Source organism: Notolabrus celidotus, chromosome 14 (assembly GCF_009762535.1).
Source record: "Notolabrus celidotus isolate fNotCel1 chromosome 14, fNotCel1.pri, whole genome shotgun sequence".
Taxonomy (NCBI): Eukaryota; Metazoa; Chordata; class Actinopteri; order Labriformes; family Labridae; genus Notolabrus; species Notolabrus celidotus.
In genome coordinates, this window is record NC_048285.1 from 28,374,760 (window position 1) to 28,399,708 (window position 24,949).

Consider the following 24,949-nt stretch of genomic DNA (forward strand, 5'->3'; position numbering starts at 1 on the left):
GGAGGAACCTGCCGCAGACCTGTTGTGAAGAAGTTGTGCTTGTGTCTCGGTTCAGAGAGGAATATCAGCACAGGAAATACGTTAGGAGGGAGTAAACACCTGCTGCCTCCCTTCCACTGCTCATGCAAACCACACACAACCACATGTGGGCTGAGGCACAGTAACCTGCTTCAGTACACAGACTTTAGTTTGTGTGGGATCTGTTTCATCAACGGTTAACATCAAGATTTTGTTTCCATGGACACAGTCTGCATGGCGTGTTGTAAGAAATCACTTTGAACCTGTAAAAAAAATGTAGTTTTCTTAAAATTCATCTTTTACCTTAACATAAATGAAAAGCACATTTTGTATCTATATGCACTCATATGATTATATACTTTTTTTTTTAGCTAACTGGTGTCATCTTCTCTTCTTTCCAGGCATGGAAGAAGCGTTGGTTCATACTTCGCAGCGGCCGCATGAGTGGTGACCCCGATGTTCTTGAGTACTACAAGAACGACCACTCCAAGAAACCCATCCGGGTCATCGACCTGCACTGCTGTGAGCAGGTGGATGCCGGCCTGACCTTTAAGAGGAAGGAGTTCCAGGACAGTTTTGTTTTTGACATCAAGACCTCAGACCGCACTTTTTATCTTGTAGCTGAGACTGAAGAGGAGATGAACAAGTGGGTCCGCTCCATCTGCCAGCTGTGTGGGTTCAACCAGTCAGACGATAACCATGGTAGGCAACCCTGAACTCTACTCGCTGCTCTGTCCTTCCCTCTCTATAATCTCTCAGATGTCTGCTTTGTGACTCTTGTAACATACATTTTCAAACAAGAATGATGCATACTGAGGACACTCATTTACACATCAAAACAAATGAACAAATTTGATAATGGATTAGTTACTGAAGCTTTACTTCTCAAATATGAGTAGTAGTTGGTATTTGCTGTGACGCTTGGCATTTTAAAACAAGCTGCTGATATAAGCAGTACAAAACAAAATACAATAACACCTCCCCTTTATTTGTCTCCCACTGTGCTTTCTGGTGTTATTCGGAACAGCTTGCATCTAAGTTTTTACACAAATCCAGCAGCATGGCTCCCGCCACACAATATAATTAGCAATTGTATTTTCTGCGTCTTTTTATTTTTTATTTGCGAGAGTGGTTTAGGAACATTCTTGCCAAATAAATGGACACACTGTCGGAGAGTGTTATGGATTTTTCGGTGCGATTTAATTTGTTAAAGAAAGGGCCTGATGTCCGCCTCATGTATCTAGAATAATGGAAATACTTATTTTTGGATATCTGCCACTTTAAAGGAGTTACAGAATCCATGCTGGGGATACAAGTAATACAAAAGTGAATCCACTGCTGGGACTATGAAGCATGTTGTATAAAAACACCACTACACTTAAGGCTGATTTATACTTCTGCGTTGAATCAACGGCGTACCCTACGCCGGGGGTCCGCATAGCTCCCGTACCTACGCCGAGGCCTACGCACGTAGCTGACGTGCACCTCCTCCAAAATGTAACTCCCCGTAGAGCCGACGCGGACCGCAAGCCCTGTGATTGGTCCGCTCGACGGCTTTGTCTTTCCCGCATTTACAACACTTCCGGGATCCCGGACATCGGCCGCACATCGGCCGTGTATTTCATCTCCCCCTCTCTATTCTTCATGTAATCATGTCTGTATGATAAACATAGACTGTAAAAAATATGGACGTAGTATCCGTGACGTCACCCATCTGTTTCTGAACGCTGTTTTGAGACCAATCGGCAGCGGCAGCCATATTGCTTCTGTCGAGCCAGTGTGACGTAAAGAGGCGGGCTTTGAGCCTCCTAGCCAACAGCTGCAGTGTTCCCACAGGCAGCTGTGCCTCTCATTGGAAGACTAGTAATCTCAATATCTTCCAAATTGCTGAATTAGAAAAAAATTCACCCCCCTCACAGTGAGAGGACATCGAGAAATTAGCTATTCAGACTACACTCGTCTTTTGTACCAGGCTGTAAACATGTTTATTAATGCTGCAAAGATCGTCTTTTTCCCATTCATGTGTATGTGACTTCCGGTACTTCCGGAGCCAGCCTCAAGCGGATCCTCGATGAACTGCAGCTTTTAACACTTCCGCATTGACTCATATTTTTAGACCGGAGGTTGCCGCTTGATGATAAACAGCAACATGTATCAGCTGTAGATTAACATAACATGCTCTGAAACTCTGTGGAAAAGTAAACAGAGATCGTAGCGGGACCGGAAGCAGGCGGCCGGCTATCAGAGAGACCGCACTGCCCTCAGGCGTTTCGGCGGAGAATTGCTGCATGACACAGACACACCGACGCACAAGTATGTGGGGCTCATGTCCACGTCAGCCCCTGCTGCGTAGGGGAGACGCAGAAGTATAAATCAGCCTTAAGGCACTGAGACATGTGGATGATATCTTTTTTTTTAATTCATTTAATTTAGTTTTTATGATTTACAAATGATCTGCAAACAGAAAAAAACAGAAAAAAATATAATAATAATAATAACAATAATAATAATAATAATAATAATAATAATAATAATAAACAAATAAAATTGAAACAAAATAGTGATAATGAAAATAAACAAAAGCACAAATATATTAAAAAAATAAAATAGATACAAAAAAAACAAAAAACCATGATAATAAAATTTATACCTAGTCCTTGTTAGTTAATAATGAAGATCTGGTAACTCTTCCACTTTAAAAGATAATTGTTCCACCTGTTAGTCTGTCTAAAGAAAAGTTGTTCATATGAGCCCACCATGCCTACTTCAAGGAACCACTCTCCATATAAGGGGGATTCTGTTTTTCTCCATCCTCTTAATAATAGTCTGTCTGCCCACCATTATGGCTGTTTGAATCAATTCTGCATTTCTGCAGCCTCTCACTATAGATGGTTCACCCAATACATACAGCCTAGGACAGAATTCAAAACTGTCTCTTGTAAACTCTTCTAAGCAGTTGTGAATTTGTTCCCAGAAGTTTTTAATCTTTGGGCATTGCCAGAGAGCATGCAGTAGTGTCCCCTTCAGAATCCTGACATTTCCAGCAATCGGCTGTATGCTGAGACCGAGGTGACGTAACCTCGAGGGTGTCCAATAAAAGCGATTCAATATTTTAAAATGAATGAGTCTTACTTTTATGTCTCTTGACAGTTTTCTATGATGATATCTTTTTTTATGCAGCAGTGTTTTCAGGGAAAAGTTCTTTAGTGTAGTCTCCTTCAAGCCTTACATTGTCCTCGATTAATGAAGTCACACTCTGCTATGAGCAACGCTAAAATGGCTAAATGAAAAGTTGACCAAAGGTTGCAGATTGTCATATAAACACCCCTTAACCTTTCTTCTAACTAGAAGGGAGTGAGATTTGCATCCTGTGTTGGACCAACTGTTGTTAGAGATATTAACAGTATGTGATGATAGACCCTCTTTGGTAGTAAGTGTGACCGTGGTTGCAGATGCTGTTAGTTTTGCTCACTATATCTAAAGTTTAAGTGATTGTAGCATCACTGCATCTCTCTTACCTCCACAAAACACTGACCAAAATCTTACTTCAGTGTTTTATATTTCAGGAGAGTTTGTGATGCATCCTCCCCTCCTTGTTTTCTTAATGCTCCTCTTCCAGATTGCTCTCATGCTGTTGTTGTCCCGCCATCTGGCAGCTGTTGGACGTTAATCTTTGTGCACATGGTTGATCATCTGAAACATGCAATATGTCCAGGTGTGGAATCAAAAACAGCTGTGGACAGTGTAATAATGCTTACATCATGAGGGGATCCTCCTGGTCTTAGAGCTGTAATGAGAAAGGCCTTGTTATGAAACTCATACTGTATCAACAGCAGCCAGCGGGGTGTGGCTGGGAAAATGGGAGAGGGGAGTGAGAGGGTTTATGTCATGACAGCTGCATTAGTGATTGCAGGCCTTGTAGTGTAAACATCACATCAGGCTTTTTTTGGTCTTGTAACTCTGTTTTCCCTGAAATGTTTAGTTCCTGATTCTGAGAATCCTCATTAGAAACTGACTGCTTTCTGTATTCTTCATAATGCATTTTCCATACTCTATTTTTAATGGCAATTTATAATCAGAGTTTCTTAGCACCCCTCTGTAGGCTAGTGTATTCTCTGAAAAATCACAAACAGTTCCTTCCAAGCACAATCTTGATGGTCAACATTAGATGTGCCAGAGGGTTTGAGTTTTCATAGAAACCTCAACTGATTTTGATGAGTATTAGAAATCTAAACTCACACTTCTGTAAAGTGTTTTTATTTTCTTGACAAGCATGAAAAGTTTACTTTAAAAAAAAGACAAACACCTCCTTAGTCTCTTTGTGCTAAATTATGAGCTAAACTTCCTAAAGAGTGTTGTTCTGGGATTTAGACCAATCAGATTTGACCCAATATGGAAATACTTGACACATCAACGGATTGTGTTTGTTCTTCTTGGTGTCCATTTAAGTTTCAACACTCTGTTACTATCTTACACAGACAAACACAAGGATATCACTATCTCTTCCTTTGAATAGGTAGTTTATGTACTGTAGATCCATCCCTCCTTTCCTTGGAATAACTCCTGCCTGCTTCCTGCTTGTGTGCTGTAAGGTTGTTGTTAGTGTGAGGCTGAGGAAATAAAAACTTAACCCTCCTGTTATGTTTGTTTCTTAGTGACAGCAATAATGTTCTAGGGTCAACTTGACCCAGGGCATATCTAATGATTCCAAAGTGTCAGAACCCCAAAAAATCCCAGTAAACCTTTTTAAATCTCATTATTAACTCCATTACTAACCATTTAAATCAATATTTAGTGCATTGGTGTTCTTTAATTCTCACAGATCATAGTTCAATGAGGATAATTCACTCGTTTTCAAAAGTGGGAACTGATATCTATGGAGCAGCATCAGCACTTGTAGATCCAGGCAGGAGCCACAGAGGCTCTTTGAATTTTATTATATCAGTGATAGATAAAAGGCCTTGATGGCTATTCTAAAGATTTAAGTTGTCAATCCACATGAATACAGTCCAGTACTGATAGACTCCTATTGATACTTGAATTTTAAACCCCAACAATTTTTGAATGAACATGAATGTATAAATTTTTTTTTCTTTTTCCCTCAATTTTCTATCTCTTTATCTGTACACTGAACAATATCTATGCTCCACCCCTTGCTCCCAAGTCTTGTCCTGTTGTAGGTTATCACATGTTTATTTGTTTGTATATTTGTTTGTTTTTCTCTTTTAGTTTGTGTGTCAGTGTGTGTTAGACCTTGTCCAGTCAGAGTTGTGTTGCTGTATTATACTTTTGTGTAATAATAATAAAAAAAAAAAGATTCAAAACTGTCAGAACCTCAAAAAATCCCAGTAAACATTTTAAAATCTCATTATTAATTCTCTTTCTAACCATTTACATCAGTACTTAGTGCATTCCATCCATCCATTATCTTGACCGCTTATCCCGTTGGGGGTCACGGGGAGCTGGAGCCTATCCCAGCTGGCTTCGGGCGGAAGGCAGGGTACACCCTGGACAGGTCGCCAACCTATCACAGGGCTAACACAGAGAGACAGACAACCATTCACACACACACTCACACCTACGGGCAATTTAGAGTGATCAATCAACCTGAGCATGTTTTTGGATTGTGGGAGGAAGCCGGAGAACCCGGAGAGAACGCACGCATGCACGGGGAGAACATGCAAACTCCACACAGAAGGCACCTGCCCGGCTGGGGATTCGAACCAGGAACCTTCTAGCTGTGAGGCAACAGCGCTACCCACTGCACCACCGTGCAGCCCTACTTAGTGCATTGGTGTTCTTTAATTCTCGTTTTTTTATTAAAACTCATATCAAAACTTTTTTTTAATGTACATTGGAAAGTGATTGGGGTGAAATATGTCACACAGTTGCAAAGAAACATTTAGTATTTGACACTTCTGTCCCCTTTCAGCCTCCACTTTGACTGCAGGGTCAAATTGACCCAGTATCTTTGTAATATAAACATGCAGGGGTGGTGGCAAATGTGTGAAATGAACCGTTTTCATTTGATATGTTGTCCACTCTAATTAAGCCAAGCAGAAGAAGTTTCATAGTGGAAAAATACTTTTAACATTTTTGTTTTTGATTTTTGAACTTAAAAATGAGTCAATTTGACCCGCAACATAACAGGAGGGTTAAATCCTCATAACTGTTTTTGGAACACTAGCCTAGAGTACAGCCAGGTGATATTTGACAGATAGCTTTTTAAAAAATTGAGATACTTATAATACTGCTGAAACTAGATGTTTTATAAGAGCACAAAATTGTGGTTATTAAAAGAGCTAGTTTTAGTTATCCTTAAGACTGTCTTATTCATATAGCCTAAATTCACACATTTAGCCTCTGTGAGTTTTAATTTCTGTCCAGCCCACTCTCCATACCAACACTTGTAACCTACCTGTCATAGTTGAGTGAAGACCTATTTGTCTAGACTGTCTGGGATCACTGCAAAAGACTAGACAAATGTTTGCATTTAGCCACAACACGTTGATGAAAGCAGTGTTCATCCGTGAGGAAAGCGAGACGCTTATTTGTTTGTGCAGTGGTACACACTCAGTCTGAGTCAGAATTATCTCCTGCATCTCCCATCTTGATCTCTGAGCTTATGAACACACAGCGCTCAAGGAACTGAACCACGGTGTCACACCAGCAACACATTAACTGTTGTTTAACAAGTAGAGCTTTTATGAGTCGATGCAGGATCTTGTTCTTGTGGGTTTTCAGAATTGTTTGACGAAAGCGACTCAGATATACAAATGTTTTTGGGAACTAACAGACGGTGCCAGTTTACAAACATCCTTTAGTGGTGGAGATATTTTGCATGTTATTTTTCTCCAGCTGCAGGTCTGAGCTGATGTGTCACTTAACAGACTGGGAATTTCCTTTCTGTTCTGTAAACAATACAAGCCTTAAGAGACAAACGGCAGACAAACACTACATGAATATCAGTGTTTGAAATTCATACTAATTGTTTTAGGCAGCCATACATGCTGCTCACAGTGTTGTGTGTTTGTTGTTGAGCTGCTCCAGTGCCCGTGTGTGGCACCACATCATTGAGAAAGAGATTGACCAGGCTAACCTCGATGATAGTGGGGCGCAAGAAGAAGTGCTTGTGCCCCTTCAGAGGATTTTGTTAAGCCTTTGCAGCATCAGATATATCAGCACCTTGATCTGGACTTACCTTTTGTCTGTCAGTTGCTCTCTGCAGCCAGAAGTGAGCCTCCTCTGCAGACTGGAAGGAAGGTTGGCTAAGGGCAGCACATGACAGCTGCTTAGTGTTACACAACTCTTTAAAACATCTCTCACTCATGTCTGTCTCGTTGTGTTTCTCACATATTTTCATATAAGCACATGTAGTTCAAATATTCTAGATATTTGTGCTGATGTTTTTGCTACATTCATCATTCTCTACCAACATTTCTGCAACAAATACTTTAGATATTCCCACTAAGAAAACTCTTAAAAGTTTGTATATGGACAGTTTCTGCAGTAGAATGTAGTGGCTGTCAAAGACTTTACAGTTTTATCTAATTTTTTTTTTTTTTTAAACAGAGTTCAGATCATACATCTTGCCTTCAAACCACATTACACATTTTTTTCTTTTAATTGTATCTTTATTTGGAATGAACAGGTAGATACAACAGCACAGCAACATTAGTAAAGGTAAAAACAAAAGTCCTTACAGTTTTGTTTGTTTTGACTCCAGAAAAAACACAACTTCAGCCATCCTTGAATAAGAGTCCAAAGAAGATAAGGTCATAGACCATGGATCAGATTTTGTTAATCCATTATGGTGTCCACACTTCTCTTATAATTTAAACGTCCCAGCAATTGTGAAAAAGCACCAACAATAGTGGAAACACAATGATCTCTTATGGACAGACCTGACAATTTGTTTGGGATAAACTCTACCACATAAGGCTCACTTATACACTTAGAAATAACTCTGTTACAGCTTAATTAAAGATAGAATGGTGTACATGGAACTATGTGCATTACACGTTTAAAATCAAATATTAAGCGTGGATTATATAAAGACATTTACATTAGAAAGAGAAGAGAGTGAAGAGAGAGAGAAAAAAAAAAGAAATACATTAATAAATAAAACAAAATAACATACTGCCACCATATCATACTGTACATTCCAAACAAGGAAAACCCAGACGCTAGACCACTCCCCCACAGGTCAATGTCATGCCTATTAATACATTTTCACATACCAAGTACAAACAATTATAATACCTGATAAAAAAGGCAAAGCTAGCTAAGCCATACCAACAAGAGAGACTCAATAAAAATTTTTTTTAAATAAACAAAAAAAAGGAGGATGCCTATTTATTAACTCTCTGCAGGTTTGGCCATTCTGTGTCTTTCAAATTAAATTCAATGAACCCCTGTCCCTGGGCTGAATTAAGTTTTGAAGACGTGCATTTCTAATCAAGGGTGCACACAATGTTACCTGAAAGCTTAGCACAGGAACCAAGTGAAAATGTCTTGCAGACAACTTGAATAAGAAATCCATGTTAATGCAGGACTCTTTGGCTTCCTCTAAAAAACAGACTTTTGGTGTAAGACTTATTATTGTGCATACTCTGATAGAGATGAAGCACATATAAACATACACGCCTTCTCCTCCTTGCCTCTTCTCATTCCCCAACACATGCCCGCCTGCCTTTTCCCCTCCCAAAGTGCCCTTCGTCTGCATTGATTTTTGTTGAAATAATGAGACTCCATGGCACGGGAAGGTCAGGTTTCTGCTTCCACAGAGCAGTTTGAGGACAGTTTGCTGTTGCTGCTCCTGCCATGCATCCCACAATACCACTGGCAGCATCTTAAGCATCGCTGGAAACCAGAGACTTGAGGATACATTTTGCACGCCATCAACAAAATCATCAAAGAAGAGGGCGGACACTTTCCTGTCTGTGAAAGAGAAAAAAAATCATGCAGACTGCGCATGTTCTTTGCTTTGTTGATGGATGTGTTTTTCATTAAATCAATGTTGGACAGCAAAAGATTCTTGAAGAGAAACTGGTCAGCCAGTGGAGAGGTAACCAGTCCTTGTTGCACCTCTGGGTTGCGTGTTTTTTAGTTCTCACAATCTGTTGATGGGTGTTAGTGCTGTTGTTATCAGATACTGATGGCTGGGTGTGTGGCGTGTGTCTGCAGCCAGGGAGACCCACCCCCAAGCACAATCTAATGAATGGAACATCATCTCGTCAATCATGGGCTTTGTTCTGCTCCCTCCCAGCTGTTTGAACTCCGAGACGAGGATCATCTCAACTAAGGGATGAGGTTTTTACTTGTCAGCAGTCACCTTTTTTTTTCTGCTCTTTTTCTTCCCTCTTTTGCATGACAGCTCCCACTCTGTTTTGTTTTCCTCCTCTTCATTTTGTCTGTTCCCCTGGCTGTCCCTTGGAAAAAAAAATGAAGTCAGTATTGTTTTTCAGAGAGATGGAAAAAGGGAATAACTACTAAATCAGCATTTCCAACAGCAGCCTCAGCAGTTTTCATCAAATAGGCATTGAAGATATGTTCGATTTCTTTGAACAGAATCTTTAACAGAGTTGACTTCACACCCCTGTTTCTCGCCTTATTGATCATTCGTTGAAAACAGTCTCAGCAACTCTAAAGTGTTATTTGATGAAATGATAAATTGGCATCCTGCCCCTCTCTATCCCTTTGAGGACGCCTGCTCCTAAACCAATAGACATTTTGATGGACAAATATTGAATTGAATATTGTAATCTCATCAAACTTCCCCATTTGCTCTTCCTTCAGTAAGGAACATACTTTTTGCTCAATGTGAAACCTAGAGTTCCCAACAATGATTGAAAAGGAACCTTTTGTAAGATAGTAAAGTTTTGTTTTTGTTGCTTTTCATGTTTAAAGGAAATGTTGGTTGAAATGTAACCGGTGTTAGTAACATATAAACCTATCTTAACAAGGCAGGAGTTTCAGTGAATGCAACAAATCAAATACATCAAGGGAGTTGCATAATGCTGGGAAAATGTAACTGATTTTAGGATTGTATTTCGTAACTGAAGTAGTGCTTTCGAAATACTTTCAGATGTCACTGTGTGAAAGCTCTCAGTCCTTTGGTCGGATGATTGTATAACACCAATATAGATATCATCTGAAGTGATACAAAACAGATTTAGCATTGACAGATTGGCCAATGTCACTGAAGCTATGTTGGTTTAGAAACTCCCAAATCTCTTTTTATAGAGTTTAGCTAAATGCAGGAAGATATTTATATCTGGTTTTATCTAGTAATCAGCAATGGGGAAAATACTCTGACTTATTTCCTGCAGATTGGTCTGCAGCATTCTTCTGCCACTATGATATGTTCACTGTACTTACAAGACTTTGTGTTCACAGGAGTGCACAGATATTCCAGGTTAATGCAAAAATGTTTTTTATAAGCAGCTGTATTCAGATCTAGAGCATGGCTTCATGTCTACAGTGTATAACAGTGGAGCCCATAATAATAATAATAATAATAATAATAATAAACTTTATTTATATAGCACTTTTCTAAACAGAGTTACAAAGTGCTTCACAGAAAGTAAACAATAATAATAATAAATATAACCCCAATCCTTTTTTATACATATAGACACATATACATATGTACACAGATGCACATATATATACATACATACACACACAAACATACATACATAAATAAATACATACATACATAAATACATACATACGTATAAATAAAGGAACTAACAAGACATACTGCTTTGTATTACCAAAGAGATCACTACTCCACCCTAAAGACTAAAAACAAAACTGCTGACATTAACATCTCATTGCTTAGTGCAGTTTTGAACTCCAATCTGTGGACACAGTAAGCCATCGGGTGAAAATTAGCTCAAGGATGTTTGACATTTTTTAGTTTGAATATTTCTGTGTAAATATCTATGATGTTGAGGGTTTAACAACCTACTTCAGTGCAAAGTTAACAAAAGAAGATAATCTCTTTAGAAAGTTTTAGTTAACTCACCTGCCACTGAAATAGAACATCTGTCTGAATAAAAGACAGCCTGGTTTATTGTGTCTTCATATTACAGTAACAATCTAAGGGGTGAGGTTAATTACAAGATCTGATTATCCCAATCTATATCATTCATCATAAGGAGCATCCATAACTAAGTCACTACAATGTATATTGTTGAGAGAGTTTACACAAGTATCCCCTTTTCAGTTCATCCTGACTTTTCTGTTTTAAGTGTGTTCCCATTTAGTAATGCTCTGTGTTGTCAGAGCCCTTTATTCATTCCAGGTAATACTTGCATTTTTCCAATGAGAGAGGGTAAAGAAAGCCAACACTCGTCCTCCACTGCAAACTGTCTCCATGTTTCATCTGTGTCCACCCTACTGTCTCACAGCTTCAGTATTTATCCACCCTGCCTTGTAGAAATGAAGTCAGAGCATTGAAATGACCTGCTGTTTTAGACTTAAGCCAAATTCTGTAATTCATAGCCCCCAACAAGCCTCAGCCCTTTCAGATGATTGATCAGTGCAGTGTTTTGAGACAAATTGATGTGTTGTCGGTGGGCGGTGCTCACATGATGCTGTTGAGCGGGCAGGCACACGGGCGTAATGTGATCAGGGAATGCTCCTGTGTGTCTGCTCTGCTTGTTATTCTTCTGAGTGAGTTTAAAGGGAGAATAAAACAACCATGTCACTTTGTTCACTTCAGACTACGTAGCAAAGCTCCGGCGCCATTTTCCCCTTCTCTTGTTTGGTGTCACACTCTTTCAGCACTAACAAGACTCCTCTGTGGCTACTAACCCATCTCTGCTGCAGCAGCAATTGTCTTCTTCATCCATTTATGTCATTCACATGGAAAGCTCCCAACCCCCTTGCTAACCACACATGCAAATGGACCCCACTATGCGGCCTCCTGGGACACAGTATGGCTTAAGAGAGCGGCTGGACAAAAGATCCATGCAGGACAATAATGTATCTATATACTTAGAGTCAGCAGTGAAATTAAAAAAGCTGATTCAGGTTGTCTCACACTGAGTGAGCAGGTGGAAGCCCTTTTCAAGGACACTTTGACAGGACCCATGAGGGTATCAAACTTATTGCCTGACCTTTGTGTGACAAGTTGGCCTTCTGCACCAACAGGCCACCCTGCAGAGCTTTGACATATCTGACTTAATATGCAGCCCCCATTGTAGCTGTCACCCCAGAGGCTATATTTTGAAGTGCAATGTCATATGAAGCCATTAAGGAAATTGCATTTTCTTCCCCACAAATTGCACGCAGGTATCTCTAGATGATAATCGTATAGAACATTTAACAGGCGATTGCATGTATTCTTCATTTTCTTTAGCTTTATTTTTAACCTTTATGCAGAGGGGGTAGGACAGTGGACAGAGCAGACAACTGTGTGAGAAAGTGGGTAGTGACATGCAGGTAAAGGGCTGCAGGTTGGACTCAAACCTTGGCTGCCTGCTTGAGGACCACAGCCTCTGCACATGCACGGCACGTCTCTACCACTAGGCCAAACCGACACCTCACGTTCTGCTGTATTAAGACATTTCAAAGGCTTCCTCTAGCATGCTTCCATCACTTAGCCCCTTCAATTCAATATGTCAGTGGTATGTTCTATTTTTATATCTCATTTTAGATTTGATTATCATATGTTCTTTTCTAATTCTGGCTGGACTGGGAGGAAATGAGCACCCTACAAAGATGTTCTTGTCCTTAGTGATCCTGCAGGGTTCTAATTTTGGCCCCGTGAGACCAGCAGCCGGCTTCTATTAGATTATGGCCACAGAGCAGATGAGACAGTAGGTGATGTATTATAGAGCATAATTGGAAAATTGCTCATGAACTTAGGAGCTCTTTGACCCAGAATATAGCCACATGTCAGTCACCGCCCCAAAAAAGAGTCTCTTAATATCTGATCTTTGTTTCAAGCGGAGGAATGTTGTGGGAAAAACTCTTGCCTCATGTTTGATGTGGACATTTTTGCTGGGATGTAAGAGAGAAGTGTTCCTGGTGATGAAATCTTATAAGCAAGTGCAGAGACTGGAAGCACCCTGGGAAAATATCAGTGTGTTTATTTTCTGCTCTTCTCTTTTTTTTTTCTGTGTTGTGGTCCTTCTGACTCGATGGAATTGCTTCCCAATGGCAACATACATCAGTAGATCCATTAGTGTCAGTGATGAGCCATGTGGGCTATTCCATCAGCAGGCCGGACCAGTCGTCCTTCTTCTCACTCTGATTCTGACAGTCATGTGCAGCGGTAAATAACACAAACTTTAGGTAGGGCACACAGAAAAACAAGCACATAGGCACACTCTGAGAAAATGTGCAATATGATACTTTGGAATATTTGTTGTGTTTCTGCATTTAAGTCAGCATTTAAATCATGCATGTGTTTTTCATGCATCTCTCTACTCTGGCAGGGGGGAGGAACTGTCTTTCTACAACAAATCAATATATCTACCCATGTTAGTGGGCCTAGTACTCACCGCACTGGATGAAAGCTTTTACAAAGCTTTTTGTGGAGACAGGAGATGATGCCTAACCAGCCTAGGGAGAGTGGAATCACTCAGAACAATAGTGTAATTGAGGATTGTTGGGGGGGGGGGGGGGGGGTCCCTGCCTGTGTGGCTGTGGGTCTGGGAGTCTCACTGATGTCCACTGGCCTGTAGACCCCACAGCAGAGGCCTTTTCCCCCTCAGGCATAGATGTGACCTCATTCGGCTAACTGTGATCCAGAATACCCCTCACCCCTCCACCATCCCCACAGTCACACACACATGCTGCTCACACACACCACGTTTGTGTGTGTTCTGTTTTTCACAGTCCTTGTGGTCCCTCTGTATGGTCAGCTCTCATCATGACTCACAGAACATTGCCCTTTTCTTAAAGGGCAGTTTGACCCACAGCATGCTTTGTAAAGGTCTGAGAAGAGAGGAGAATGGTAAAGGAGAGGCGAAATGCAAAAGAACAGAGGAAACTGCTTTTCAGATAAGATTTACATCAAATTGCTGGTTTAAAGATAAGTTAGTTGACAGAGATATTACAGTTTCAGATAATAGATGAATCCTTCAGACTTCAAGTTCATGGAAATATACCATACACTTATTGAAGACCCTAAGAGGAGAAGATTTATTGTTTATTCTCTTATTTAAGAGTAAGAACTAAGACCCATGGTGAGGCAGCTTTTTATTATCATGGCCCACGCCTGTGGAACACCCTACCTGAGGATCTGAGGGCAGCACAGAGCATTAATATCTTTAAAAGCAAACTCAAGACCTACCTTTTTAGTCTTGCTTTTAACTGAGTTTTATTTTTATTCCTAACAGTTTTATTTATTTATTTATTATCTAGTTCAAATTTTAGTCACTTTTATTCTACTTTATTTATTTATTTTAAGTATAGCATCTTATGTTCTTTTAATGGTTGAATATTTAGTGTTTTATTATCTTAGATTATCTTAATTTGATTTCCTGTGTTGAGTTTTAACATTTTATATTTCCTCCAGTGTTTCCTTATTAAGATATCATGAGAGCGTTCCCTCAGTTTGTTCAGCAGCTTCTTTTTTATTTTTTATTTATTTATTTTATTTTTATTGTTTTATTACAAATGTTGCATATCTTGTGTTCATAACCTTAGGATTGTGGGGTGGGTTCGGGGTTGGGGCTGGGGGTGGGATCTTTTTCTTAATTTATTCTATTTTAGGTTGTTTTTATGTGCAGCACTTTGTGTTACAATGCCATTGTATGAAAAGCGCTTTATAAATAAAGCCTGATTGATTGATTATTTGTCTCCTCAAACATGCAATGTTTCACAGTAGTGACTCATTCTGTTGCTTCTTTGTAATAATTTTAATTAAGGCTTAATGATCATTTGATTTATCCATACTTCTTGATAATTGAAGATACATCATCAATACTTATGTACCCAAACTAAAATACTGAAATCATTTTTGTAAGACTATGCTCGAGCAAATTCTTGCATTCATTATTGAGTCTATGAGAGCTATTACTATCAGTACTATCAGTACTATCAGATGATTGGTGGTGTTTTTTTCCTCCCTTCCATCAGCTGTTGCACACAGCACCATGGGTCGATGGATCAGTGGGCCGCCCACTCTCTACTCCTACATCTCAGTGTGCACCTCCTCATTTTGGCCCCCTGCCCGTTCTATTTGCAGCATCCCTATCTCAGATTTGTGTTTTCTTTGTAGCCTTTCAATGCAGATATCAGGGATGTCACACCAAAACAAGAACATTGTAAGACTGTGTTCTGCATTGTGTCTGTCTGTGCCAAACAATGGCCACCTTAATAAAATCAAACGATGCACATCGACCCTGGTCAAAACAAATAACATGTCATGTGCTGCTGAGCCACTCACAGTCTGCAGCTGAAAAAGGCAGAGGGATACTGTTTTCTCTCCTCCCTGGATACAGATTCCTCTTCTCTATTGATTAGATAGCAGTCTGAAAGCTACTGAATACAAGACTCCATGCAAGGCAAGGTCATGTTAAAGCTTAAACCCTCAAATGAATCATAAAGTGACCTTTGACTTAACATGCTTTTTATGTTGACTTCTGTAGCAGAGTAATGCATAGCATGTTGAAAGTGCAGAAATCTGTTATAACTAGCCAAAGATGTGTTTAAGAAGTAAACATGGCTTAAACAATCAATAACTCTGATTTCTCCTGTCCTCAGATGGCAGGTTACACCATATGCCTCGTTCTGTAGGACCAGATGTCACCGGCTCAATGGCTCCTCTGACCGGAGAACGCAAGTCCTCTGCCCCCATCCACTCCAGCCAGCCGGTCCTCTTCACCTTTGATGTGCCTGTACGCCACTCACACCACGGCTCCCTTTCCAACAGTGCACCTCAGGACTACCTCCTCCTCCACCAGTGCATGAGCAGGAAGACGGAGAGTACACGGTAAAGGTCACGACCCTCAGGCGTCCTGTGTCAGTTTCCTGTTATCCCTTAATGCAGGTCAACATACAGGTTTACGGCGCTTCCTCAGTTCAGAGGCCCCAAAGGGTTAGAACTACTGTTATGGGGGGAAATTATCTGCTTGTGTGTGTGTCTGTGTGTGTCTGTGTTCATCTGTGAGTTTTATGGGTATTTTTAAAGATAGAAACAGATTTGTAAGAGGTCTGCTGAGTAAGTTCCAATAACTATTAATGATAGTTTATGAAGTGAATATAACTCAAACAGCATTGAGTATTTCTGAGTATGGCAGAAAAGTCTAAATTCAAGATTTAACATGCAATACAGAATTATTATTTGCAGAGTTTAGAATAATTTAAAGACAAACTCTAATAAAAGAGTCAGTTTTTGATTAAACCAATGTTTTCAATACAAAAAAAATCACAATATTTGATCACAGAAATTAAAACTCCCATAAATCTAATGCTGCCATGAAGCACACTCATACATAAAAACATGCAGCCCAGAGTGCTTCACAGAATAACAGAGAGACAGAAAACAACAGCAATGTTAAAATTATAAAAGGCAGGATTATAATTCAATTCAATTCAATTTAATTTTGCTTTATTGGCATGAACAAAGACATGTTATTGCCAAAGCACATAAATTCATACACATACATTACATTTATATACACAACACACTACACTCACCACATATACATTAATCACACACCATATTCATTACATATTATATAGAAATATAAATAAAATACTTAAAAATCAAATCAAATCAATACAGTAAAATTAATCAAATAAATAATAGTGGAAAGAAAAGTTAAAAATAAAGAAATAAATAGATAAATAAATAATTAAATAAGATAAATATATGTTAAAGCAATGATTCAAATAATAATGGTTAAATAATAATAATAATAATAACAATAATAATAATAATAAAATAATAATAATAATAATATATAAAAAAAATAATAATAATGATAATAATAATAATTAAAAAAAATAAATAATAATAATAAAAATAGAAATAATGATAATAATAATAATAATGCTGGTAACACAACAGTTAGGCAATGTATAAAACATGTGCAGTTCAGGAGATGTGACTTCCCCTTTGGCAACATCCCCCAAAAATCTTAATTCCATGCCAAGCAGGAGAACATAGGAACCAAGTTTTTATATTATCTAGACTTTTACATTAAAATTCCCCTCTCCTCCTGCTGCCTTCATACCTGCTTATAAGAATCAAAGGCAGCTTTAATAATGATGCCATTCAGCAGATAGCCGGCCCAGTAGATGATCAATGAGGGTGAGGCTGCAATCCATCACTCCTATAGGTTTAGACTCACACAGAGTAGAAGTGCCCGGCTCTCAGCCACACGATTTGCACATAAATCTGCTGTGTTGAACCTCCTATGAAACCCAGGAAATCAAAACCTCACAATCCATCTCATCAGCTTTATGCAGATATGTCTGTCACTCACTCACTAGATGCAGCTTGGTGGGTCTGCTAATTAAGACAGGCATCTGGTGATGGAGTAAGATTCATGTCAGTATAAACTCCACTGGTCTGATGACCAATTGCATGAATTAATCAATGCAAAAAGCCCCCATGCAGCCACAATGATTGAGAGCAGGGCGATTAACAAAATATTGACTGATGATTGAAATCCTTATGAGAGAGAAAAAGAATAATGAAACATGGTCTACCATTTGGCATGAAAAAGAAATGTGGTCAAAGAGAGCAAAATGTTAATTGTATTACTTTGATGCATTACTCACTTTAATTCTTACATTTGTAATCAAGATTGAACATAACTATTAGAAAAGTGCAGTGTAGCTAAAACACAAGCAAAGATTAGCACAGTCATAAAAGAAACGTCTCATTGAGGATATTGTATCTTTGCATTGGCTGACTTTTTCAGGCCATTGGTCAGCTAACTGGGCAGAAATGTCTGAGATGTAGGGTTAGCACTCAAGGTCAAGCTCTACAAAAGAGCTGGAATAAATGAGGCTCGTCCTCAGGGTGCCTAACCAAGGCTGAATAACTATGTGAAAGTTGTACTGTTATGTCATTTACATGAATTCCCTCTCCCTGTAAACATGCTGTAAACATGTAAACAAACCAGATATTCAAGGAAACTATGATCATACCATAAAGAATGTTTGCTGCATCACAATGGCTCTAAGGCACTAATGTTAAGGTGTGTTTTTTTTATGAGTGCTGTGACTTACAGAGCTAAAGATTCCTCTGAGGTGTTACAGTGCCATCTAGTGACTATTTAGGTTATTACATTGAAATGACTGCTAAAGTAGAATGGATGGTTTTCAGCCATTTACCATTATACTATATCAGGAGACAATTTCAGTCTTCTGGGAGTGAATTTTTAACAAATGGTCAAGGAAAACATACCGTGTTTATTTACAGTGCATGTCTTTGTTATTGTTGCAGGAGTGCCAGCTTTTCCCAAGCCACACGCAGCAATCTGTTTATGGGGAGCGACTCTGCAGTCCAGAAACTCACACATGGCTTTTCCCACTGTCTGAATGGCATGGGTGCTCAGCTGCATGGTTTCTACAGCTTACCAAAGCCAGGGAAACACCAGTCGCCGCTGCATGATGACTCTCCCCAGGAGGCCTGTTACGTGCTGCCCCGGGGGTACAGCACCGAGGCACCTGCTCACAGCGGTCTATGTGAGCCTGAGCTGGAAAGCGAAGAGGTTTACACCTTCAAAACGCCATGCAACACCCTCGCCACCATGCACAACAATGAGCGTCCAACTGACAATTATGACCTACCTACAACACCGGGCTCCTTCTATCAGATTCCCAGGACGTTTGATAAGAATCATAATGCCTTGACACCCTCCAGTTCGGAGTCCTCCTGCGCTCCTCCTCCAAGGCCACCGAAACCCAGTCAGGGGTCAGAGAGCCAATGGGGGAGTCCACAGTCGGTAGGGAGCCAGAATGGAGATGTGACTGCAGTGTCAGTTATCCCTCGGAGGAATACTCTCCCTGCTGTTGAGAACATTAGGCTGCATAGAGGTACACTGAATATATATTGCTTTGTCTACTGTTTTTAGCATGTTACTCCTGAATGCAGCTTCTTTTTTTGTGCATTCACAGATCTTTTGAAATCACGCATTTTACCTATTTCCTGTTTGCAAACACTAGTGATCACTCTCTTCCTTTGTGGTATTGCTGATAGTTTTTGCTTCCTGTCCTCCCCCCTTTTCTTTCACTCGCTCGCTCTTCCTCTATCTCATTTTACTGATTTAACACAAGCAGCTCAGCAGAAACAGACTAGCCTAGCAGACACTGTTCTGTTTTAGAAGCTAATGAAATTCAAGCTAAACAGCCCTTCCCTGAATGCCTCATTCCAGGCTGATAAGCCACAAAAAAAAACTTGCAGACACTATGCATGGTCTCTTATTATACTCGGAGCTGCCAAGCTCATGCTCAGGTCTCCTATAGCCTGTAACTACAATTGACCTGTGACCCTTGTTATTGAGGCTACAGGCTGTTCACACACCTGTACAGCAAAGTCGAAGTATAAACCACTGAAGCATTTAATGAAATATAGTATATGTTGTGTTTCTTTTTATGGAAAACAGGAGTTGGCTTTCTTTCTAATTTAAATTTGCCTTTATTGAAGGAATTATTGCACAATGTATATGTGACCCATTAAGGTTTGGCATTATATTGTTTTGAACTCTTTACATTTTAGAGTTCTTGCCAGTGTTAAATATTGATCTTTCTACTGTCTCTCCCCACAGGCTCCTCCTTTGAAACTAACATCCATCACCGCCCCATCCATTTCAATAGCTCAGGCCAGTCTGTGGAGTCTGTCAATGACGGGTTCAGCTCCTACCTGGTGAGTCATTCTCTCCTCTAGCTGCACTCCCTCTTCAGACAGAAAGTGTTAGGTCATGAACTGCAGAGATAGAAAATTCTGTTGCTCTATATTTACTCCAACTGAGTGCTGCAGTTTGCCTTGCAATATTGAGCCCAGAGAGTTTAAGAGAGTCATGTGCCCTTTTGTCTCTTTTGACATCAGAGAACCAGAGCCCCTCTGACACGGTCAGACAGCGGCAACTCGGATGACAACTATGTGCCCATGAATCCTGGCTCCTCGCCACTGAGCGCTGCCCAGGCTGACAGTCCTAAGAATATCTACATCCCAATGAGCCCTGGGCCACATCACTTTGATTTCCCAGGATTCTCTGCAACATTACCTGCCCGTAAGGGGAGCAGTGCCTCCTTGTGTCACCGGCCCAGCCGCCTCAGTGATGTCACACCACCACCTATCAACCGTAACCTCAAACCTAACAGGAAATGTGAGTTATTGACAGCATAGTTCTCAGTGATCTTTTCCATGGGCTGTTGTTACTCTGGCTGTCGACAGCTATTAATTTCCATTAATAGCTTTAAATCAGCTCTAGAGCATACTTTGGTAATTGCTTTTCCAGAAACAATGTTTCTTGTTGACAGTGATTGATTTTTTGTATTTCACAGCAAAGCCAACACCTCTTGATTTGAAGAACAATGGGATCATTGATGAGCTGCCATTTAAGAGCCCAGTCACTATGTCCTGGACACGACCCATGTGAGTCTTATATCAGTCATTCAAGCTAGGTTACCCTAGGCCACTAAACACAGCTTAATTATACAGTCCTATACTTTTGCTTCTGCCTGATATCAGAAGGAAGCAGCACTCACAATCATATCTGCTTTACTCCAGGCCTGCTATGAACTCCATGTCCTCCCAGCATTGTCGACCCATCTCTACACAAAGCATCACCAGCACTGACTCTGCAGACAGTGAAGAGAACTATGTGGCTATGGTGAGTCCCAACAGCTGGAAGGGAGATCAGGAGATCATATCATGTTTTTGTTTTAATGATCTACTTGTTTGCGTTCCACACTGTGTGAGTGAAACCCTCCCTCCTGTCCTTATTAGCAGAACCCAGCGTCTACCTCCCCCGCCGTGAGTGGCACCAGCAGCCCAGCCCCTAGGAAATGTGGCAACGTGGATTACCTAGCGTTGGACTTCCAGCCCGGGTCACCCAGTCCACACAGAAAAGTATACTATAATGATTTCACAGAGTGTAATTGAAAACAAATATTTGCCCTGAGGTCAGAATCTCACTCTTGCCTTACTTTATCCTCTCACAGCCCTCAACATCCTCTGTGACCTCTGATGAAAAGGTAGATTATGTGCAAGTGGACAAAGAGAAGACCCAAGCCCTGCAGAGCACCATGCAGGAGTGGACGGATGTGCGGCAGTCTGCTGAACCTGCCAAGGGAGTCAAGTCCTGACACTGACCTGTTCAAACAGTGCAACAACAAAACAGAAAACAATGACACTTTTAAGTGAAGTATCTCTGGTAATCAGTTTCTATCATTACTATGATTACTGGTTGGCCTTGTTTTAGATTAAAAAATGGACTCCAAGCCATAAACTATCCTATGCCTGTTCTTGTAATTTACCATGCAGTCTGGTGCTAACATGCAGAGTATCAGGCCACAAGGGTGAAGTGCTCTGCCAAAGCTCTTCATGCAGACTGTTATAGCATTAATGGAAAATTGATCAATTCCTAATGTGTTCGAAAATATCATCTTTACTCATCATTCCATTCTTTGAAAAACAAATGTTTCACGAAAGCTGTCAGATTCACCCTCCTAACAATTACACATTTTGTGCATCTAGCAAGTCATTTGCCGCCTTGCTGCTGTTGAAAAGAGTAGCAGGGACTAACTGGTCGATAACCATATTAATATACTGTAAGAGTACGCTTACTGGTCTCAGGACTGCCAAGATGCACTCCAATTTTGGCATGCAGGCAGACTCTCTCTTTCACTTCAATCTGTCATTTGTGCTGAGTCTAGCAAAAGCAGTGAAGAGATTATTTTCACTGCGGGCAATAATTTCAGCTTAGCAGTGCATGTCTGGTAAGGGAAGGGGGGGTGGGGGCATTGCTGCCTTACAAATACATAAAGGCCCATGTCAGGGGCTCTAATGATAACGTTACACGGTTTTCTCCACCATTTCCATTAAGTATGAGTCCAAATGATTTAAACACTGTTAGGCTGGATGGCAGGCCAATTATTTTTTAGTGTAGGTACAAAGACAGCAACGTCCAAATGTTCAAAATGAAGTAAACAAGACAAGAAATGAGACGGCATCTTGTATCTTTTGTAGTTTTGACTGTAGTGGTCGACTCATTTCAGGTAATATCTTAATGCATTTCATTGTAAATGTGCACTGAACAAGAAAACACAGTAGGAAGAAAAAATAATGCAGGAGGTGTCTTTTCCATGGAGTTTTTTTTATCGTGCCTCTGTTTTCTCTCTCTCTCTCTTTCCCCCCCAGAGACAATAAAAACAAGCTAAGTAGAAGCAGAATAACATATTTATGTTTTCTGGAACTCAACCATTTGCTGATGTATGTCTTTTGTCTTTGATATGCCACACACTACAACGATGTCTCTGAGGAGTAATTGTTTCCTGTATGTAAATTATTAATAGAATGACATATTTGCAGCGCATCTTGTTGAATGTTAGAAATTTGATGCACTTGTCTAAGACAAAAAAAAAGCGCACCACAGTAATGTAAGATTGTGCTTTTCTCGCAAAGGCCAACTGCCACTATGAAGATCGACAGTGATTATTGTCACTTAAAAATGATTGAGGATGGAATTTGTTTTTAATTTCCTAAAGTCTTCTTTTTGTTTCATTTGCCTTATATTTCCTTTTTTTTAAATGAGGTGTCATTTTGCCTTGGAGATGTTATTCACAATGTAACAGCCATATTGTATTTAGGGAAACTGAATGATCAGTTTCTAAGTTCAACTTAAGTCCAGTATTTCACTGTGGGCTGGAACCACTGAAGGGTGAATCCCTTTGATCTTAATATGAATCGTGTGGCCATGCAGTGCTAGATGGTATTATTGATTATTCCATTGAGATTAACTTCTTAATGTTTTTCTACCATTTTTACAGTTTTTGTATTCTTTTTATCATTATTTTCTACTGATAGGTGTAAGCACGAAAAATGTACAAGGGTCGGGTCAGACTAAATTAAGCTAAGTTTGTTACAGCGTGTGTTTTATTTCTGTTTTAAATTTCCAAATATTGAATTTTAAGATCTATTCATGAAGTGGGAAAGGCTGGCAGTTTTTGAGTTGCACTGGTAAAAGCCCTCCCAGGTGGACTGTGATTCACAAAGAGTGAAAAAAGGAAGAAAAGACTGAAAAACGGCTGTCTCCCTGTCAGTTTGCGAAATGAAATGGACGTGTAATTTATTATCTAGAGAGACCCGCTGTAAGCAGAAGAGCTGTGTATGTGTTGTGGTAGATTGTGAGTCTTAGTATGTTAAATGACAGCCTGACTGGGTGAGATTGAAAACACTGCTCAGATCTACTATCAGACTGTCACTGGGTTGACGTACTGTACTAGTAGATATCATTTTTTATACCACTGATAATGCTACTACTGTAAAGCATTTGCAGATTGCTTGTGTGTTAATTTATTAATTTATTGTGCGTTTTTGAAGTTGATAATTGTTTCAAGGAAAAAAAAACCCAACAAAAACCAAATAAGGAAACCTTCTCTCTACTAACATTGATGTATGCAAACTGTCTTGATTTTGTGGAGCAATATTACAAAAGATGCCAGTGTGATGGTAATGTGGTACAGCTCATTAGGGATACACAAGAATACAATACTTTGTTATTCCTGTATAATGGTAGACTAAAACTGTGGACATAAAATAAATCAAGAAGTGAAAGACTGGTGTTAAGGCGCCTCTTTGAATGTGAACTCAACTGCTGTTTTCTTCCAGCCATGATAACAATACCCCTCCCTCAACCACACATTCTTAATTGATGCTGTAATGCTCTGCAGTTAAACGTCTGCTGCCCTCTGTTGTAAGGGAAAGCATCTGCATCTGCTGGAATAGATTATGGTAGTTTGCTGTTGCTTCAATAAAAGGTTACACAAAATTTGGATTTTCAGAAAATAAGGTAGACATTCCAGTGACATTATTCTGTGTGTTTATTATAGAAATGCATTTAATACCAGAATAGACAAGAAGGACCAAAACTGCATGCAATTAAATCACTCACGATTTATCCAATATATCATGACAATCTAACTCCAGTTAAGAATTTGCTTTCTGAGTATATCTGTACTCCATGAAGAAGTTAAGTGAATGTGATTCTGCTTTGTGACCATGGAGCATGATACCTCAATTTTCTAGGGATGAGAAATAATATGTCATTTCCAAATAAAGAACAAACAACTACTTGGCTAAAATGTTTGAGTCAACCTACATTTGCAATAGAGAGTAGCTGACTAACTATTGAAGAGAGGCAGTAATACAAAAAAATACTCCTTTAATCCATTTCTTGTAGACTAACCTGACTTCTCATAGATATCAGTGATACTGTGTCTGCTAAAGGTCAGAAGTGTCCTTCATTAGTTGTTCCTATTTGGCTGCAGGCAGCAAAAAGCCACCATAACTTCCTATGTCATATAGACTATCAAGTGCTGCTCTGTTCTTTGTCTTGCATGTTTGAGGTGCTAAAGCTCTCTATTGCTGTAAAAAAGAAAATAAGCATGCATCCTTTTTCTTAATGTCAATTATATTGCCTCTACTAAACCATCACATTGCCTCGATTTTCTCCAACACTTTAGGTGTCAATGAACAGAAAATTGCGTCAGCAGGGAACTGCTGCGTCAAACAGATATCAATTTGAAAGGAAGCCTAAGGAAGGCTTGTGGCTGCAGATTTTAGCCAGCACATTCCCCATCAGCTCCATACAATTGGGAACTCGTAGGGACATTGTCTCGTTTTTCAATCTGCTCGTTAACTAAACGTAGACTGATGGATTATACTGGACTACAAATTGACCTTCTGCCTGTGTACGTCTGCTGCGATGGATGTGTAAGTGTGGTTTAC

General features: G+C 39.7%; 1 protein-coding gene across 3 annotated transcripts in view; it reads left to right on the forward strand.

The window, feature by feature from the left end:
• Window positions 1-23,776, forward strand: part of gab2 (GRB2-associated binding protein 2) — a 37,888-nt gene extending 14,112 nt beyond the window's left edge. Inside the window, exons 1-10 of one of the 3 annotated variants that reach the window (XM_034701630.1) lie at window positions 195-262; window positions 420-720; window positions 15,745-15,973; window positions 18,440-19,032; window positions 19,764-19,861; window positions 20,045-20,324; window positions 20,503-20,593; window positions 20,729-20,831; window positions 20,948-21,070; window positions 21,163-23,776. In XM_034701630.1, coding sequence (XP_034557521.1) covers window positions 459-720; window positions 15,745-15,973; window positions 18,440-19,032; window positions 19,764-19,861; window positions 20,045-20,324; window positions 20,503-20,593; window positions 20,729-20,831; window positions 20,948-21,070; window positions 21,163-21,306 — 1,923 coding nt within the window. In that variant the 5' untranslated portion in view covers window positions 195-262; window positions 420-458 and the 3' untranslated portion in view covers window positions 21,307-23,776. Of the gene's footprint in view, window positions 1-194; window positions 263-419; window positions 721-15,744; window positions 15,974-18,439; window positions 19,033-19,763; window positions 19,862-20,044; window positions 20,325-20,502; window positions 20,594-20,728; window positions 20,832-20,947; window positions 21,071-21,162 lie in introns of those variants that run through there. The other 2 variants (XM_034701628.1, XM_034701627.1) reach the window with 2 other exon arrangements.
• The last annotated feature ends 1,173 nt before the right edge of the window (window positions 23,777-24,949 follow it).